Below are 21,923 nucleotides of genomic sequence, written 5' to 3' on the forward strand. Positions count from 1 at the left end.
TAAAGGTGTTCAATGAGGTTAAGGTTATGGTTCTGTGCTGCAGTGGCATCGGCGGGGGGGGCTCCTCACTCTCCTCCGCGAGGCCTCTGTCTTCAGTGACAGAGGTCTCCCACTCCCACCGCAGGACTTCTACAAGGTAAGTGAACTACAAAGGGGGCAGAGGATAGATCGTGAGAAGGGGGTGAAAGGGGGTAGATAGTGAGAAAGGGGAGAGGGGGTAGATGGTGAGAAAATGGGGGAGATAGTGAGAAAAGGGGAGAGAGGTGGTAGATAGTGAGAAAAGGGGGGGAAGGGGTAGATAGTGAGAAAAAGGGGGGCACATAGTGAGAAGAGGGGGGAGAGGGGGTAGATAGTGAGAAAAGGGGGAGGGGTAGATATAGAGAAAGGAGGGTAGTAAAAATATTGAAATAAAGAGTCCCAATGAGTGAGAGAATTAATTAATTAATGTGTGGATGCATTGTGTTAATAAGTGGGAGAACAAATGAATTAATGTGTGGATGAATCGTGTGAATGAGTGAGAGTATGAATTCATGTGTGGATGCTGGCACAGGCAGGGTTTTATGGGACAAAGATGGCACATGTAGCATGTTTATGGGACAAATATGATACAGGGCAGGCTGTTTGGGGACAAAGATGTCGTACGCTGGGCTGTTTGGGGACAAAGATGGCACGTCCTACGTGTGTAATTTGGGTGGTGGTCAGGTTGTATGTGGGCAGTGTAAATGCCAGGACTGGCCTTTGAGGTGTGCAACCTGTGATCTATGCCTGTGATTTAGGGGGCTTTATCAATACCTTTAATGCTGAGTTTTTATGTGAATTCCAAATGATCTCAAAAGACGGGTTTTTGTGTTATTCTGTTGGTCTATATCTGCTATGTTTCCATACATTAATTATGTATACCTGCAAATACATAATTAATGTAAAGTTTTTATGTCTTATTCAGTTCATATATATCTGCAGTGCTGTTTAAATGTGTTGTTTATTTGATCTATACCTGAATACCTGAACTACAGGAAGTAAGTAAAAGAGAGATATGGCTTAGTGAATGAGGGGACAAGGGGACTCTGGGGATGACATAATTACAGGTGAGAGGACCTATCAATGTCATGGTAGGGTGAGAAGGAGGGAAGACTGTGCAGACTCTCACAGTTTTCCCTTAATCTACAGTCAGTGTGGCAAATATTTTGTTTTTTTGGTGTGGTAGTGGTAGGAGGGATTGCATGCTAGGGGGCTTGGAGCGGGGCCCAAGGAAATGCTTTCCTTGGGTCCAAATTTTTCAATATAATATATATTGGCAGCAGGGTCTTATATTTATATATATTGGCAGCATGGGTCAAATATTAAAATATATTTGCAGCAGTGGCTGATATTAATATATATTGGCAGCAGGGGCTAATATTTATACATATTGGCAGCAGGGGCTCCTATTAAAGAATGAAAACTAACTGTCAGTTCAGCTGTTATTTTGAAATCATATTTCAATCATATTTCAATCACAGTCTTTACTTCAAAGAGATAAGTACATATTATGTAGTTAAAAATGCATATATATATATATATATATGGTGTATATGTAGTGTTTTATAAATACCCCCCCCCATTTTGGTATATTTTAATAGCTGTAATCATGGGTTCACTTTTGAGACACAAAAAATCAAGTATTTGGAAATACGAATAATTCTAAATGTTCCTTATGTAAAAGCATTCTAAAGCATTACATGTGTTTTACTTTTTTAAGGGATCTGTATAAAAAACCTAATTTTGGTCCTTGGTTTTAATTGAGTGCACTGATCCTTTCTCTTACCCATTGATGTAATACGTACAATAAGGACATGAACTGTGTTTAGAGATTGTGTCTGAAGACCTCACTGAGGCATCACCTGTTATAATTCAAGGGGAAAAAACTGTCAAAGATGAGGGCAAATTGAATGTTCTTCAAATGTTTTTATAATTTCCAGGACCTTCTTCAGTGATTAGCAATGATGATGACTCAGCCAGCCCTCTCCATCATATATCTAATGGAAGTAACACACCGTCTTCTTCAGAAGGTGGACCTGATGCAGTAATTATTGGCATGACAAAAATCCCTGTTATTGAAAACCCTCAGTATTTTGGAATAACCAACAGCCACCTTAAACCAGATACCTGTAAGTATTTGGCAGTATTTGCCTTGCTTCGTTCTTCATCTTCCTTAATAATTAATAAAAAAAGATTAATTTGTATATATAAACATTTGTATATATAATCATTTCACCATTTTATGCCCTGCAAGATAAATTGTATGTTTATCACAGATTTACTCAAAGGTGGTACATTATTTTTTTACAACATGATCATTGAATGCTAATAGAAAATTGTTGATGATAGGAAAATGTAATGGGTTTAAATACTTAAAATTTGGCACCACAACTGCTTTTTAGAAACACGTTTTTGTTAAGTATAAGTTTTTGTCTACGGTTAAACTAATTTAGATTTTCATTGTATTTATTTATATATAAAATTGTACCCTGGTGTGATTTGTGAGTGTTGCTTTTATGCGGTTATATTTTGACTCATGACTTATTAGTAATATTTCAGTAGCAAAAATGGCACATAGATCATTTTATATGCTTTGATCTTGGTGATACCCGTAAACCGGAAACACATTAGTCAGGTGTAAGATTGATTTTGTTAATAAAACTATAGAGACAGGGTTAATGGGTTTTGGCAACATAAGGCTAAATTATTATTAAAGTTTTCTTCCATAGTATAAAACCTTTTAAGGTGTCCCAATACATGCCCAAAGTAAATTTATTTGTGCATAAAGTACAGCGAGGACAGATTTACTGCTCCAGGGACCTCCAACTATTAGGAGACAGATGCAGTGACAATGTAATATATTTCAATAGTTTAATGATTTGACCATTTGTACATTTTAGATGACAGACCTCTATTTGTAACAGTCAATCAATGGTTTCCATTAGAGAGAGATATCCAAGACCTGGTTACAACTAATAAGTATTATTTATTAGACATTTGCGCTGGGCATTTGGCTTACGTGCCATAGAAAATGATGTATAATGTATTGCACCTGAACAAAAGACCCTAATATTAAAGTAGAACCATGAATGGAACCATAAAATATATTAAACAACAAATATAGTGTTAAATTACCAATTGAAACCATGTTTTAATAATTAGAATAACCTAACACGCTACAAGGCATTTCTAATTCTTACAAAGGACACATAAAATTAGATGTGTTAAAAATTATTCTGTAACTTTAATACAACTGCCATCACAAAGTGATTTGCGTTAACTAATTATGTATTTTATATAATTGCACGGAATGTACCTGTTCTGTGTCTAATAATGGCCAAAGAAGGGTACTTGTTAGATGTGGGCTAGGGCTTAACTGAAACTTCTTATGTTAAGCGTAACCTATAGATTACAATGTATGTAATTAATTAGTTAATCCATTCATTCATTAAAGAAGGAACCTCTGAAGCTTACTTACACATTATTGTGACTTTTAAGGCTGTAGAACACTTATATTCATGCTTTGAATCCAACTGTGCCCTAAAATTAGGGGAAGCATTTTGCATACCTACTTTGAAGTTTATTTAATAATCCCTCAGTGGCTCAGAAATACTACTATTTATGGTTGATTGTTTTTTTTTTATTATAGCCTTCCTAAGAATGTATTGCCTTTAGTATAAAGAACTGTCTCCACAATTGTCCATTTGTAAAACATGGAAAGCATTGTGTTCCAGAAACCCCATCAAACCCATTTTTGTTTAAATGTGGATGTTCCTGTGCCTTTTTTGATGAATGATGTAACCTTTTCAATTTACTGTGATTACTTTGTACAGCAATTTAAAGTTGACCAGTTGGCATAAATCATGCTATTAGTATCTGAACCAATAAAATACACATTTCAGGAATAATTTACCATCATTGTACGCAAAGCTAGGTAAATTAAGCAATTCAACCAGACATCAGTTTTATTGATCATCAGCCAAACTTAAATGCTTTCATGGCTAGAACTTTTTAAAAGAATAATGACCCTGAAGCTCTTGAAATATTAACTCTTTGATAGCCCTCTTGAAAATTCTATGTAGTGACTTGCCAGATGTGTTAACCTAATGGCTGGGATGCTGGTCTTCTTGGAAACTTAACTTGTCATTATTTAAATATGCACTTAATTAAGTCACCTGCATTCAAGCAGGGATATTAACCATATCATACTTGAAGCAGAAGTCCCAATTGGCAACCTCATTGATGATTACAGCAGTGTTGTACAGTAAGGAGTCAGCTTCAGACTATGGAACCATGCAAATCTGCCCCTTCGCCCAGATACCCTGAGATAGGGCAATACCCCTGGGACTCAGAGGCAAACTCTTGTATGGTAGTGAGATATGAGAAAAACATAAAGAGGTACAGAATATTGAGGCGGTTTCTTTAGAAGCAGAGACGATGGAAAAAAATAAGGAGTGGACTGTGAAATAAAATACATATATTAATGTTACTAGTACCACCCTCCTCAAAAATAATCTTTAGAGAATTATTATTCTTCTACTGTGGACCTCTTATGTTTATTACATTTACTGGCAGACATATTATCATTGTACAAGAGGACTGCACAGAATAAATGAGTATAAAAGTACAGATTATATTCAGAAACATCTTTGCTTTTTGGATGACATTGCTAAAACGTAAACATTATACATCTTAAATATAAGTAATGGTAATCCTAAAACAATGGATGTGAAATACATCCCAATTACTGAACAAGAAAGGTCTGGTCAATGGCTGTAATCCCAGTTCTCGAGGTATCCATAACAATCTAGGATGAGTTCAAGGCAAATTAAGACACATGCATAACGTTTGCTTCAATATGGAAATATTTATTTAAAAAAATAGATGTTTGCTGAATTTAAATCTTGGCATTCACATCTTTCACTGAATTGTCAATGCAATTCATTTTCAGAATATATTTGTTGATTATAATTGCACATGATGGCTAGACATTCAGCTAATTTCATTTTTCCGATGTCACGAGCATCTTTAGGATTATGAAAAAGTCTCAACATGTGCTCATAAATTACCGGAAGAAAGTCTAGCTCTCTACAGAGTGACATCATGTACGTGTCATCACACTGGATCAAAATACAAGAACTACAAGTGAGATATCAGGTGTGATGCCATAAGCTACCATGCTAAAACATGCCATCTGCTTCCAAGGGTGACAATATTCTTATTACTGACATGCATCCAGCTGGAGTGTCAGAAACTGAAAAGAGAGCAAAAGGAAACCAAAAAACTACACATGATTTCCGTGGTGCTTCATCATGGTGCAGGAACTAGCTACATGTTATCAATGTTATTTACATTGACTAAAGCAACTTAAATTCTACATTTTCACAACATTTTCGAGCATTCTAACTGACCCATAGATAGATCTTAAAATGACAGTGGAATACTGGAGCATTCAAGATGAGATTTTAAACATAGTACAAAAAGAAATGGAGAATAACAGATGGCTTATATGACCAGAAAAGTATAAGCCTTCTGGCACATAAAGATTAAAGTCTGTTAAAACAAATCATATTAAGAAAACTTACTGAGGCTATATTTGTAATTAAGTAATCAACTTTATAACAGTTAATTATCTGATATAATAAATGTAAAATTGGATTTTTGTATTTTTTTATTTTGGGAAGCTATTAATTTTAAGGCATATTACTGAGCACTTTGGCATCATCATCTTTCTTTTAGAGCAAAAGCATATGATTAAAGATGTTTCAAATTGCTTTTTGCAAAGACAATTTGCTCATCATAACCTTCCCTTTCGCTTCTACTGGATTTAATCCTGACAGGCACATAATCGAATGTGCTTTGCTGGATTTGAAGGGGATTCTAACCGCAATTTGACTAAGAAAGATCTCTGGCCACAATTAAGGGAATTGCAGGTCAGAATTGCGGGATACTGAGTGTGGCTGGCAACTTTTGTCATCTTCTTAAAACACTTGTTTAGCTTTTAAAATGTATTTATTGTTTCCATAAAAGTTAACATGGGAAGTCCTATTGAACTGTGATGGAATCCAATTACAGTCATGAATATAAAACTTTAAATAAACTCATTTTATGAAAGCAATACAATAACAACTGTAATAAAACAAATTCCCAAAACAAAAGAGCTTAATCACCCTGGGCCAATATCTGTTTATTAAACCTACTAAAAGACTCCCATTAGTAAGTAGACCCAGTGATAGCCTCACAGCCACAAGTGGTATAAAGCTATCAGTGGGAACTCCCATTTCCTGAGGGCTTTCTTTCAGTTGAAACAAAAGAAGTTTCGGATAAATGCTTATTCCAGGACTTCTGAGTTGACTAAAGGACAAAATTGCAACTATGGAACACACTGTGCTCACCCAGTGCTAAAAACCATGTTCTGGTGGCCATGTTACCTTCAGAAATTGACTCTTTACTTGAAAGAGTAAGATTTTAAATGTATTCCGCTCTAGTGCTTTTCATGCCCATGCACTCATGTGGATACACTACTCCAAAGTGTATATCCTCCAACGACCACAGCTCGTAGTGAGGATATCTCTATGAGGAAAACCTTTTCTCCCATTCCTGTATCTCTTAAAACATTTGGCCAGACCATCCCCATTCCATTAAATCCACATCTATCATGGTTGGTCTTTTCAAAGTGTACATTGTGCTATCCAGAATCGCTACTGAATGTATAGAGCAAAGCATATTTTGAGCTAATGTACTTTAGTGACTAGTATGGAGACTAGTACACAGGTAGCCAAAATTCACCTCATCCTTTGTCTTCTGTAGCATAATGTACAGCGAGCGAGTGAGCATTATTCACTAAAGCAGGAGATCTGCATTTTTAATCATCTGACTTCATTATGTATTATAAAGGGCCAATTCAGTTAAAGTTCTACCACTAGAAGGACTGAGCGGGCCATACAGAATACATAATGCAAATGGTGAGGTGCCTTACAATAAATCAGTTATCTAAAATCTTAAATAGCTAAGGGATTTTAATGTAACATGTTGAAGGTTTTTCACACAAATTACCATAAATGTATAAAATCACAACTACAAAACAACAGGCATACATTGGAAAATATTATGACCTATTTTAAACATTTTAAGAATGTTACAATAAGCTTGGCTTAATCATAAAACATTTTAAATAAAATATAATTAAATCCAAGTCTAAGTAGTGCTGTACTGCAACAATGAGCTTTGGCGCTTCACTGGCACAGCTAACTTTCATTTTAATTGCTTTAACATCTATAATACAAAACTCTTATATTAACATTTTTTTTCGAAAACAGAATGGTTAATCACCTTAAATAAAAAAAAAGACTTAAGCAACATAAACCATTTTATTGACATTTCATTACCTCTTTCTAAATCAATTTGATATGATAAAAAAAAAAACTATTTGTGCCCCCGTTAAAAAATGTTTATCTAGAAGCCATGCGGATATTTGATTGTTCGGAAAGGGAGTAAGTATCACGTCTAAGGAGAGCCTCGAGGGACATTTCTGTTGAGTTGCATGTTCAGCATAGATTCAAGTTCAACACTGTTCTACAGCCAAAAGTATGTAGGAAAGTAAGGTTAACATGATTTACTGTGACATCTATTAAGCTTTTATAGAACATAATAGGTATGTTTCCACCATCACCATAAAATTAATAGTTAATAATTAGTCAGCTCTGCCAGCTTCCCAGCTTCTCTTCTTATGAAAATCTATTGGCCAGACTGGATTTATCTGAACACTAACAGGGATTTAGTTGTTTTAATAGTTGAGTTAATTGTACTGGCACTTAGGCGGCAACAGGCGTAGAACTTGATTGTGCTTCATAAATCCTAATGCACGGTCACAGCAGAAGTGTGCTGTAGATGTATTTGAGAACTACATGAGAATGTGGATTTATGATTTAATATTAAATTTAACTAGGGACAGTTGAAATTTTATGCAAAATCATTCACGTGCACTGAGCTTTCTGATAAAAACGACAGAAGTCCTTGTAAAAACAACCAAATGTAAATTTGCTGATGAACATTTCTGTGGGAATTTGCATCCAAAAAAGGAAATATATATATATGCAGAAATTATTTAAGTAAAAACAAGAAATCTCACTATGCTTCTATCTCTTTCCAGTGATTGGCATTCTAGTGATCATGCTAGGAAAGTACAGTATGATGCACAGTCAACATTAATTTGGCACCCTGTGCAATGTATAGCAGAGACTTTTTAGCATTCAAGTGGAAACTCTCAAGTTCAAAGGCTAAAGGCATTATCCGATCCACAGGAAGCTTGGACAGGAAGTTTAATAAGACAGATATATCACTTAAGGCAAAAGGCTGTATATAAATGTGTGGCCTTGCTAGTTTTGAAATGTAAGCTCTTGTATTCTTACTTCCATTAGTGTGACCTCACACTGGTCAATACCCATGGTACAATAACCATTAGAGCATGCTACTTTTTAAAATACATTATTTTATATTATAATGATGCTAGCCTTGGCTGTGGTAGAACCTAGAACCCTGTGGTAGAACACTCAGTAGGTGTGCCCCACATGTTTTATAGATTAATAAGTGTTTTAAATACAGATCAAGCTTCCCTCCTCTCATAATCTAATATACCTGTCTGTGAGCAATCAAGTAGATCTGACTTGCATATGACACTATACTTCAAATGGCCAATCTCATCCCTGACACGTTAACACTATATGCTGACACACTAATACACACACATTAATATCCTCACATCAAATACTAAAACACACATTCATGTTAACAGTACACAGTACACATGCTAGCAGAATACCCTCACAGATGCCACACATGCTACCACAGTACACTTACACACAAAAGCTAACAGCACATACACCACTGCACACTAACACACATTCATTCTAACACCACTACACATACATACATACATACACCCACCCACAATACACATACATATACACACTATCACCATACACCTACACATACAGTACTGTGCAGACGTTTTAGGCATAGTTTTTTTTTATTATTTAACAAAATGCAAAGTGGGTGACAAAAGAAAAACCTAAATCAAATCAATATTTGGTCTGACCACCAAATACGTTACATCCATACACACATAGTCACTCTATCCCTCCATCTGCTATAATCCATGCAGCTGACACATTCCCTGTTACTCCCCTTTCCTCCTACCTTGTGCAGACCCCGACTTAAAGAACAAAAGTATCTACCTATGCACTCTCCTGGCACCGACCACCAACCCAAACAATACAAAAAGGAACATTACATGGACAGACGGCACAAAGCCGTCAAGGATCACTGCTCCAACTGACGGACTAAGTGTTCGCTGAATTCCAATGCCCCCTTTTTTCTGTATTTCTTCTTCTTAGACACCATATGAAAAGGTTTGGGCTGTATCCATCCCCCTCGATGGGAAATTATGTGAACTGAGGTTGGCTATGGGTAATGGTACAAATACACATTAATACTGCCAGCCAGTGTTAATAGCCACCTTCAACATTTAGGCCCCACATGTATTAATCTTTATTCCACACTATGGTATTAAGCTATTATTGAAGAAAAAACTGAATTATACTATGTCTTTATTTGACATTGTTAAAGTAATCACTTTCCTTTTGCAATTAGTGTGATTATTTTAGAATGTTTCTAAATTAAAAATATTAATTTCAAATTGTGATAACAAAGAATGTATTCATATGGTTTTCACCAACATATTGGACTTGTAGCAGTAACTTTGTTCAAACGAATGACGTTTGCTTTTGTGTATTTGTGGGTATGATTTTTTTTACTATTGATTTAAAGCATGCTTGTAAATCAAAATGCCACATTCATGGTTATCAGAGCAAAGCAAGCAAATGCTAATTAATTTTAACATCCAGACATGCAATCATTGGTCTTAAAGCAGACTGCATTGAATAAAACAAATTTATGATCGCTTTCACTCAAGGAAGCTTTAAGAAAACAAGGTTTACAGCCCAGCTATGGCCACTGAGTCCGGAAATTCTGCTATGGCTTTTTTTTGTTTTAAATAGTATTTATAGTGATACAGGTAAGAAGTGAAAGGAGAATGGTCAGAAATGCATACAATAACCAAATATGGAAGGGACTTGGTCATGAATTGGGATCTACTGTTAACCCGTGCACACTTGCCCCCTGTGTCACCTTAGATAAATGCCTAGGGATATATTCAATAACATTCAGAAGTTCATGGAATCAGGTCTTGCTCCGGAAACTAACCAAGCCCCTCAGACTCCAATGAGTTGCATGTGTGATCCCAATGCAACTCAAGACTGAGGTGAGTCCTAAGGTTTTGGGACAATTTTCAGAAGCGGTACTCAGTGAATGCTAATTTTTTCAATTACTCCTTTTGGCACCCACACGGTACTGAACATTTAACATGAGTTACCCAGAGTTTAGCACACACTAAACTTGAGGGTTCCAGAACTCACTGTCTAGTTTTATGGAGATTTTTCCCAGAATGAGGAAAAACAGAGTAAAGAATGAGAAATGAATGACTAAAACAGTGACATTTGCCTGCAGGAAACCTATGCATTGTGAAGATTTAAAAGATAAAAGTTCACTTAACAATGGTCAGCCCCATCACAACATATCATAGAGCCTGTAGAACAGATTTAGAAATGCAGAGACACATCATAAATTATTACGTCATAGCTGCCAGCAATGGAAAAAAGGTAGAAATTCCTTCATCTACCTACCACAGAACATCCTGAAGCATCAATGTTGCATGAGGACCACATCCTGTTTGAGCCATAAATGACATAAGAAGTTCTACTTTAATTCTTTAGTTACACATGTTTCAGGCAAATATCAGTATCCAAACTATTACTTTTTTCTTAAGTAGTATTTATCTTTTGTGTTGTTGTTGTTCCATGCCTGCCAGAATCTCTGTCATATGTTATCCAAACCAAATAAACAATCTCACATTATGATATAGTGTATGCTTTTTAGATTTGATATTCGATAAAGAATGGTACTGATTGGGACTTCAGATGGCTGGGCTATTTTTAGAAGCAATTAATAATGATTGATGAGAACATTTGTTGTCACAGATGTTATGAAACTTTTTTTAAAAATAATACTTTACAATGATCCTTAAAATACATTTAGTTTAATTCATCAACATATTTCTAAATCTGGTTCTTTGACAGCTAAGCAGGAATTTGCAACTTTTCCCTGAGCTTAGATTAACTTTCTATATTTATATTGCAATCTGGCTGATTTTAGAACTGAATGTCAGTCTCTTTCAAGATTGGTGCAGATGCTTGGCTTTACTTCCGAATCACAGCAGAACTTGTTCAGTTAGCAACATCCTACATAAATGAACAAGTGGATATTTATTTAATTGTAATTGTGAGCAATATGAGAATAATAATGTGTTCATTGAAACACCCCATTCTTCCAATCCATAACAATCACTTGTCCCCTGCTAAAGCCTTCCTATTAACATCCCCTGCCATTAACCCATCTTTTTGTCTGTGCTCTTGCATAAAAAATATTAACAAAATATTTTTTTGTAATTAATCTTTTACCATGGACAAGATCTTTCTATAGATGACTATTTCTGTAATAGAAAATGTAACTTGTGTTTTACAATCTGATAGTAAACCACTGATTAACTCATTTGATTACTAAAATAAGGTGACAAGAACTGGAACCTCTTATTTCTATTAGGTTATTTTTTTTAGGAAGGTTGAAAGATAAAAGTGGGTGTAATTTTGTGTGTGAACTTTATCTAGATTTTTTAATTCTACCAGACCTAAAACAAAAGGACCCTGCAACCATATCTGAGTCAGACCTGCAGAGTTTCTTTTATGTTAGTTGCCAGTTTAATAATGACGTCTTCTAATGAATTAAGAAACTTTTCTCCAAGGATCACTCAAATAGGATCTTTTTTTTCTAGATGCATTTACTTGAATGTTAGCAAATATTTAAGACTGTTAATTAGTTTTAAATGTTAATATGATGCCTGTGCAAATGTTATTCCATAAAAAACTACATTTGGAGGGTTATGATGACTGATTTGGAAGGACATTTTGTTTCCAGGGAGTAGCTGATTTCTTATTGTATTGGTCATTTATTTAAAACTAATTTGTATTTTAATTTTTTTTTATAGTTGTTCAGCATATAAAGAGGCACAACATTGTTCTGAAGAGAGAACTTGGAGAAGGGGCATTTGGAAAAGTGTTTCTGGCAGAGTGCTACAACCTTAGCCCTGAACAAGATAAAATCCTAGTTGCAGTAAAGGTAAGGTTTATTCTTTTTTTCTGTCAATAGAATTCTAAAGGCAACAAACAATATAATTTGATGGCACATTAAAACACCTTCAGACCCATCTAGTTTGCCTATTCTTCCTGCTGGAAAATAACCCACATTTTTCCAGTCCTTGGGTTTTTGACAACATCGTTTAGCCAACCTATATTTGCAAAATGCAAAACATTATTGTTTTTTAACATCATAAAGTTTATCATCCATTCTTCATATTTTATCTTTAGTTCCCCTTACTTGGCAGATCCTTTCTCTAGCCCAATTTTCTTATTTTTCTTATTCCCATGTGTATGCCATTCACTTTTTTTTTATGCCACTCAGTGGTAAGACGGGGCAACAATACATGTAGTTGCAGTCACTAGAGACTTGTTAGCACTGCACCCTATATGTGCTATCACCTAATACATTCATTGGAGAAGGCTGATCATTAACTCCACCAGGGATTACATAAGCACTCCCCCAAACTACAAATTGTAGCAAGAAAAGTAGTGCCTCTAAAATACACTATCTGCACGTCTGAGATGATTTGTTTCTTTTATGTTTTTATTTTCATAATAATTTGTGGCCAGATTTTATTTGGAATAAAATCCATAATGGAATTTGGTATTAAAAGTGAGGGACATGGCAGTCCACAGGTTTGGTGGAGGATTTGGGGAAGAAGGGCAGTGAGGATACAAACTAATAGAAGTGGAGCATGGATTTAGTTCTAGGACTAAAGAACTGGAATAATAAAGAAATATGAACGTCTATTTTGCTGAATAAATATAAAATGTAAATGACTGTATCCACTTAGTGAACTAAGTGGAAAATGCGTCAATTGGGCTCAGCTGATGCAGAAGGTGCATCATATAACTTTAATATTTCATTTGCATTGTATGAGAAATTAATTTAGTAATCACTTAACGATTCAATTAGTTAATGAGCGCTGCTCCACAGCTACAACTTGTGCTTTTGTTCTGCGTACATACACTACCCAAAACAGCCTATAGTAGCGCAGTTAGGTACTCATACCCTGTATTAGCCACCCAAGTGGCTGGACAAGTGAATATGCTTTCAGGGCAGATTACATTGGATTACAAACCATTACATGGATTAAGGATTGGACTGATTAAGGCTTGAGTGTTAATGGACAGAAAGGAGAAATGCGCAAACTAGATGGAGCAAATAGTTCTTATCTGCTATCAAGTTCTATGTGTCTATGTTACAGCAGGCCTATATTGCGCTATAGGTGCTCTTTTATTGTTTTTACCATAAATCTTTAACTCTTTCATCAAATAGCACACATTTATTTGCTGATAAAGCAGCATAATTATTCAGACATTTTCTCTCTGGATAGGTATATATATATATATATATATATATATATATATATACCGTATTGGCTCGGATATAGGCCGCCCCCGTATATAGGCCGCACCCTAAAAGTTTGGTGCTTTTTTAAAGAAAAAGTTTTTTTTCTTTAAAAAAGCACCAAAAAAAACATGCTGCCACTCTGCCCCCCCCGAGATATGCTGCCACTGTCCTCCCTCCCCGAGATATGCTACCACTGTCCTCCTCCCACCCCGAGATACGCTACCACTGTCCTCCTTCCCCGAGATATACTACCACTGTCCCCCCCCCCGATATGCTGCCACTGTCCTCCCTCCCCGAGATATGCTACCACTGTCCTCCTCCCCCCCCGATATGCTACCACTGTCCTCCCCCCCCGATATGCTACCACTGTCCCCCCCCGATATGCTACCACTGTCCCCCCCGATATGCTACCACTGTCCTCCCCCCCGATATGCTACCACTGTCCTCCCCCCCGATATGCTACCACTGTCCTCCTCCTCTCCCCCCCCCCGAGATATGCTGCCACTGCCCTCCTCTGCCCCCCCCTCCTCGACTTACCGGAGCAGACTCCCGGGTGTCTTGCGGGGCCGGCGAGGGACATCTACGCAATACGCGTATGCAACTTCCGGTACCGGAAGTTGCATACGCGTATTGCGTAGATGTCTCCCGCTGGCCCCGCAAGACACCCGGGAGTCTGCTCCGGTAAGTCGGGGGTGGGCAGAGGTAAAACGCTTAGACAACCTCCCGTGCCGGCACCCCCCCCGTGGGAAGTGCTGGCAGGGGAGGCTGTCTGAGCGTATCGGGGAGTAGGATACTGGTCCCCTGCACCGCTGCGGGGGATCTGTATCCTAACCCCACTGCATGTCCCGGGCGTCGGGCGCTAGACCCCGAATATAGGCCGCACCCCCACTTTAAAAACTTAAAGTAGGGGAAAAAAGTGCGGCCTATATTCGAGCCAATACGGTATATATATACTCTTATACTATTAATATTTACTATTATACAATGTTCCATGTGAAATTATCAGCACAGGCTTCATTCTCTTCTTTGGCCTCTGTTACTTGCCATTTACCGGTTGCTTAGCAACACTAACCGCTTTGATGTGCGCTTACAAACTAGGATGCATAGTTGCTTTTGTAATGCTTTTCTTTTCTAATGACTAAGTGGAATATATTACCGTTTCAAAACACAGAAATCTCCACTCCATTACAATTGCGCCTAAATAAATATATATATATATATATATATATATATAATTTTCTAGAGCTCTGCAGTAATTATGTATCATATATATATATATATATAATGATCAGGAAATATTTTACTTTTTACTTACAAAGTTACATGTGGGTACCATAAATTATGTTTTACAGACGCTAAAAGATGCCAGTGACAATGCGCGAAAAGACTTTCATCGGGAGGCTGAGTTGCTAACAAACTTACAGCATGAGCATATTGTGACTTTTTATGGTGTTTGTGTGGAAGGAGATCCACTCATCATGGTCTTTGAGTATATGAAGCATGGCGATCTGAACAAGTTCCTGAGGTGAGTTACCAACAAAAGAAAAATAAATAAATATATTACATTTTGTGGAACCTACGATAAGCCATGTTGTTCTGCTGCCCTTGTTGCTGATTTAGAATCTTGCCAGTTTTGGTCCTTCAAATGACTAGTGAAGTGGGGTTCCAATATTGTCCACTGTGTTTTGGCCTGCAGGCGACCTTACCACCTGCTACAATCACAGATTAGCATTAATCAGTGATGTAATTTTGTTATGAATACTAAACTCAATCCTTTACGAGAGATTTAGTTGCAAAAAAGTACTTGTATAAATATAGGCTGTCTTTAAGGAAACAAAAGTGCAAAACACAGTATGTCCTGCCCCTTATACTCCAATACAATGGACATAATAATTTAGTTTTTTGGGGAATTTTGACATCAGTATTATGAAAGATTATTCCGTTTGCATTTACAATTTATGATGAAACTCACCAGTGGTTACAAAAAGAGAAATAGTAGAATTCATGTGTTTTTTTTGGCATTTGCCAATGTTTTTAGTGTCTCTTTTCAATGACTGAATCAGTCTTGTATGTATAAATTTACATATACATGTATGTTTGTGCCATTATTTGGATTGTTTTCTAATTTTTATTTAGCTCTGAATATACTTCACACACACCAAAAGTATTAAAATTACACATGCCATTATGTTAATGTATCTGAAATAATGCAGATTATTTTGCCACATTAACGATGTAATAGTAGATTTAACACATTATGTTTTTCAATTCCATGTTGAGTTACAAGGTTCAATAATGTAATATCACTGTCAATAGACAATTAAGGATACAAAAACAGATGTGTAAGAATCAAAATGGGTAAAAAGGAATGATACATAAAATTGTTCTAGCTAAGCCATAGCGAGTATTAATACCTTCTATGGCCTACTCTTGGAGCCACAATATCTAATGCCAAACAAATGACTGGGTGGAGTCCTGTCTACTTTTGGTTCACCGTAATTTTTGTCTATGTCATCCTATGCTAAAACACCCACATATGCCATGTGAGGTCTATGATAAAACATTTTTATATCAAGCCCCTGAAGAGTGCACCAGGAGAGCTGGTGGCTCTGAAATTCTAAATAATTGAATGAGCTAGAAATGTATATGATTAACACTACAGGAGACAAAAAAATCTTAAGGGCATTGAGGCAGCATGTGTCCCTGTAAAGACTTACGTAGAGTCAGCTGCGAAAAGGTTAGTTACATTTTCTGTTATGATCTTAATATTGTGCCTATTTGTTGAGGTTCTGACTCCCTACCCACGTGGGACAAGTTTTTTTGCTAGCATTAGTCCCAGACTAGTTAGCAAACCTGGCACCATGGCTACTTACAAATATTAACAAAGCTTTACAAAGAGATTTTTCACATTGTATAGCCATTGTATTATAATTTATGTACAAGACAAACTACAAAAAGAACAGATCAGGACAATAAAGAATGGGTTAAACTTAAGTCTGTCATTTCTGGTTTTCTCATACCTTTTGACATACATATGTACTGTAAGAAACGGTGTGTAAATTGAGAGGTATACAGTATATGCATCGAATAGTGATTATAAGCAAAGGTTAACTTGACTATATATTTGGTGCCTCCAAGTTTAACAGTACTATATTCTCAAATTAATTATATTGAACTCAGTCAGTGTAGTTTTCACAAGTCTCCCTACTTTCAAATCATTTACGCTCTGTAATACAATAAAGCAAATCGTTTAGGCAGACATCCTATTCCTTACCCTGCAGCACCACCAAAGGCTATCAAGGGAAAAGCATTGGAGACCTTACTAAATCTAGAGATGAGATAGATGCAGAGGTTTCCTGCTGCATAGATTCATGTTTCAAAAACCAGACCACATGTTGAAGGTCAAAAGCAATGTCTGTGCATAGAGTTCATGGTAGGGAGAATTATTCGGGGGAGTGCAGGAAGCAAAGTGAAAATTGTTGTGGCTTTCTCCAGCTGCACGCTGTGGGAGACTAGGATTACAGGACTCCAAAGGAAAAATGCAAAGATAAGGAATTTAGGTTGAACATTGCAAATATGTGAAATTAAAAGCTCAGTTATCAGGCAACACTATCCCCTGGAATACAGAAAAAGAAGCCGTCTGCATCATTTTATTTTAAGAGTCAAGTATACATTTTTTTCTGCAATACCCTTTTTCGTGTACTATGTGTATGTATTTTTTTAGTTTACAAAATATGGTGATGAGTGTAGCTCATTTACAACTGGTCGGACAGATTTTGGGGTACCTCTAATTTCATTTTATTCCATTTAAATGCGTTTTTCAGAAAAGAGAATCCGCTGAATGGAAAAAAATAACAAAGCCATTGAAAATAACTTTGCATATAAGCTTTTAATTTCTAGTCCAAAAAAAGAAGAAAGATGGAGCATTTGCCTGTGATGAACATATGGCAGTGATCACTGGCCATTACATAATAAGCACATAGTCACTGTATGCATTTGTTCTATTTGACATTTAATATCTTTTTTAATCTATTTAAGTTGACTGATTTGTGTGTTGTATTCAGAGCCCATGGACCAGATGCAGTCCTCATGGCAGAAGGAAACCGTCCAGCAGAACTCACTCAATCCCAGATGCTTTACATAGCTCAGCAGATTGCAGCAGGTATGGTCTACCTGGCTTCCCAGCACTTTGTTCACCGAGATCTCGCCACAAGGAACTGTCTGGTTGGAGAAAACCTTCTGGTGAAGATTGGAGACTTTGGCATGTCAAGAGATGTGTACAGCACTGACTATTACAGAGTAAGTAGATCATCACTCTAATTATAATGGCGATGAGGCAATGTCTTTTATGTCCACATTAATTGCTTCATGAAGATGCATTTAATGAGATACATATAGTAAAAGGAACAGCGCTGAGATCATGATGTATTTTGTCTTGAAGTAATTTTTCCCTGAAGAAACAGTTGCGCTTTATATAACATTAACTGCTCTGTAATGTAGATATTCCTTAGATGACCATATATTTTTTTTTATTTTCAAGCAACTGGTGTTGCTGTAAAAAGTGCATGTTTTACTGAACAGTATGTGGAGTACTATGCCTTTGAACTATTTAGTACCCTTCTCCAATGTTGAAAGTAAGGTGATGTTAGATTGTTCATCACCAGGCTCATGTGATACGACACATAGCCGGCTTCACTGGTCATCTAGGATGAATTAACATTGTATGTGCTTCTAGGTATTGAATCCCTTGTGTTTCTTTGTTCTACCCAAAGCTGATATATTTATATAGGTCTGTAGAGCCCAATTATCTAACAAAAATTATATGAGGCCATGAAAGCTTTGTGGAGTGCCTCCTTCTATATCCAGTTTTGGATCTAAACAACTGAAAATCTCTTAGCATTTTGGAGGATGTGCGAAAATGCTACTTAATTATGTCCATTTTTATTATGGGGCAGCTAAATGCAAGGTGGCAGGTTTGCATAATGATAAGCCATTGGTATAACAATAAACACCTTGTGAATGTCCAGTAATTAGAGAAGTAGTTACTAACAAATGATAATACGGTAGTACCAGCTTCAAAGAAGCTTTGTGTTTCACCAAAAAGTAGGACATTAGGCATAAATCAGCTATGTGCATTAACCTAGAAGCAGATTCAGATATTGAACAGATGTTGTACCTTTTTTTAACAAAGCTGAAATCTATTACTTTTTTTATTATTATCTGTACAAGTGAATTACAATTTAGGCATGCTCATGTTTAGAGAAGGGCCGGCACTGCTACGACTGTGTGTTACTAAGCACCCTGCAGAGGAAAATACATGGGTACCACCTCCACTTCACTACAGCTGTGATAATAATACCCTCACAATAAGATAACATTTGCATTGAAGGCAGCAGGAAATGGCAGATCACTGCAGCTTGTATCTATTCAGTTGGGGTTCTACTAATGACAATCTTAGAAGAACAGCTTATTATTAGATAACATGGAGCATTATCAGAAGGAAGCATTTAAAATGGATGGCAAAGACACAATGTTAAAGTCTCTCACAAAAAAAAGAATAAATACTTAAATATTGCTTTCCAATGACAGCTAATGGAATATAAAACTATTTTCAAGATAAAGGAGTACTCTTAATAATTAACTGTATATTATATTCTATTTTTTCCAAAGTTTTCCTTTTGGAAACTTTATTTCTAATAATATTAAAGGCTCTGAAGACATGACAATACACATATACTTTGAGCTGGCACTTCAAAAACAAAGACATTGTTTTTGCAGGGGATACATATTTTTTGTACCTTTACATGGAGAAACTGTGTATTCGTAAAGGTTACTAGTAAGTTTTTTATTGTTTATTAGAATAATAATATTATTTGTTTGCTGGGTTAGCAGGATTACAAAAAGGTTTCTCATTTTTTTATACCCTAAAAACACTCCTTTGAAAAGAATTGGATGAATGGAAAATACACGTGTTTGGGTGTATATCTATCTCTCTCTATATATATATGTTAAAAGGTAGTTAACTTTAAAAAAAAATGCATGACAATGGAGGAAAATGAGCTGCAGATCCAATGCCTATTAGTGTCTAGAAAATAAAAAGGCAAATCTAATACACAACATAATTTTAAATATGAACTTTTAGCTTAAAAAAAAAAAAAAGTTAAGTTAAAGTTATAATTAAGAATATCATTATAACATTATTTTATGTTTATTAGTTTTGACCTGGTATATTTAATTTTCTCATAAAACAAAATGAAAGTAATGAAATGTATCAGCTGTATAGCACACCCAGTTTGTCTAGCTATCCAGAATGCTATGCATTTGTGTTTAGAAATTCCAATATATATAAATTTAAGCCGTAGATGACCCAGAAAATCCATATGCAAAAAAATTGGCTTTTTAAATGTCCTTTATATACATTGCACTTTTGTACTTTATTCAGGGTTTATTAACAGCTGATCAGTACCTTTTAGAAAAAATCCTACTATTGTTTTCCAAGGTTTTAAAATCCATCATTTTAAAAACGAACAAATGCTTAGCCAAATATAAATTACTAAAATATAAAATTAATAATTTCAATTAGATTTTTTAAAAATAACCTCAGTATATTACTGATCAAAGTTCCCTAAAATGTGTTGAAGGATTTATGTTCCTATTTATTTAGCGGGAAGGGGATTTAAAGATGCATGGGGTAGGCATAAAGCTATCCTGAATCTAAGACAAGATCAAAGACAGATTAAGGTTTGAGTCTTTACATCAGGAAAAATGGGAAGACTAGATGGGTCATCATAGAGAGGACATCATCGCAAGCGCCACCATATTGCCCTCAGTTAGTACTTTCGGTGACATCCTCTTCCCCAGTTGGATGATCTGGATGATAAGGATTCAAGATAGAAGATCGAATTAAGAAGAGGAAAAGGGTAGAACAAAGAAGATGCAGAAAAAGAAGATGCAAAAGAAGATGCAGAATAAGACGCGGAAGAGGTTGGTAGAAGCTCTCATTCAAAGAGCATAAAAGATAGAGATTAATTAGAATGCGAGCTTGAGAGCATGAGTGAATGTGGACCCACAAATTTCGGACCCACAAATTTCAGACGCAAATTCTGCTTCATTTGCTTCATTTTCGTCTGATTTCTTGGGGGGTGGGTTGGCCTCGTTTTCGTGGGCTTCGTACAAATTGACAAATTCAATCAAACGATAGAATAAAAAACTAACAAGGGTGTCTTTAAACCAGAATTTTTAGTTTTTAAAAGAACAAGCATGTTTGTAAAACATGTATGAATGCTACCAATGCAATGTTATTTTATCAGCATGAGTTATATATTTTTTTTTACCTAAAATAAAACAATTTTTTAAGCAAAATATATAAATAGCATATTTAGTTGTTCAGTATGTAGTGCACGTGCTTGGAGATGAAAATAAAGCATTTACAAGTAGCAAATTATACCAAGCATTCATTTTGAGCTCCTAGAAAAGGACTTCAGGGAAGGAAAGTGGGGCATAGGGATTTGGAACCCAATGAGACACTGTCTCACGAGGGACACTTGGGAGATATGCTAAAAATTGTTCTTCACCGATAACAAAAGCAGAGACATCAATTCTGATGATAAATGAAACGTACATGAAACGTTATCTTTTGTAGAGTGTTAGTGTTATGTTCTATATCAGCTATAAGACAGAATTGTAAGCTTTCTGTTTTTGACCATGTATTTCCTGCATATTATGGAATGCGTATTAGGGCTAGGTTGCCTGGTAGCTGCTGAATTCATACCTTGAGCATCAGTAAATCACTCCGCACAAGAGAGACACAATTTAGTGGTTGCTAGGAAACCATGTTCCATCACAGCAAAACATAAATGTGAGCCTCAGAGGGTTAATCACACTAAAATAAGACAATAGGGATTGTGTGTTTTTCTAACAAAACAAAGATTCTTAAAAAGCTTAAATGGGCGGTTCTTGTAGTACTAAAATAAATTAATCACAGAGGTTTTCCCTTTGAGCATCTATTTAATGTAATTATGTTGCCATTATTAGCTAGGGAGAAAAAAAAAATCAAACCATAATTCCCATATAAGCTTACAATTAACATAGCAGAGGAAAGTGGTTTTTTTATGGCTAATGGTATATTATGAAAACCATTGCTTGAAAACATGAGGGGCCAAGCAAAGGTACTAACACATTTTATCAACATTTTCAATAACATTGTTTTATGAATTAGCAGAAATATACCTATTTTCTTC

The 21,923-nt window shown here is 35.9% G+C and overlaps 1 protein-coding gene across 2 annotated transcripts in view; it reads left to right on the forward strand.

The window, feature by feature from the left end:
* The window catches only part of NTRK2 (neurotrophic receptor tyrosine kinase 2), a 101,728-nt gene that overhangs the window by 65,887 nt on the left and 13,918 nt on the right, over window positions 1-21,923 (forward strand). For both annotated transcript variants that reach the window (XM_053467011.1, XM_053467021.1), the window contains 4 exons: window positions 1,959-2,147; window positions 12,179-12,309; window positions 15,036-15,208; window positions 17,748-17,982. In XM_053467011.1, the coding sequence (XP_053322986.1) occupies window positions 1,959-2,147; window positions 12,179-12,309; window positions 15,036-15,208; window positions 17,748-17,982 (728 nt within the window). The remainder of the gene's footprint in view (window positions 1-1,958; window positions 2,148-12,178; window positions 12,310-15,035; window positions 15,209-17,747; window positions 17,983-21,923) is intronic.

Source organism: Spea bombifrons, chromosome 1, assembly GCF_027358695.1.
Source record: "Spea bombifrons isolate aSpeBom1 chromosome 1, aSpeBom1.2.pri, whole genome shotgun sequence".
NCBI classification, from domain to species: Eukaryota; Metazoa; Chordata; class Amphibia; order Anura; family Pelobatidae; genus Spea; species Spea bombifrons.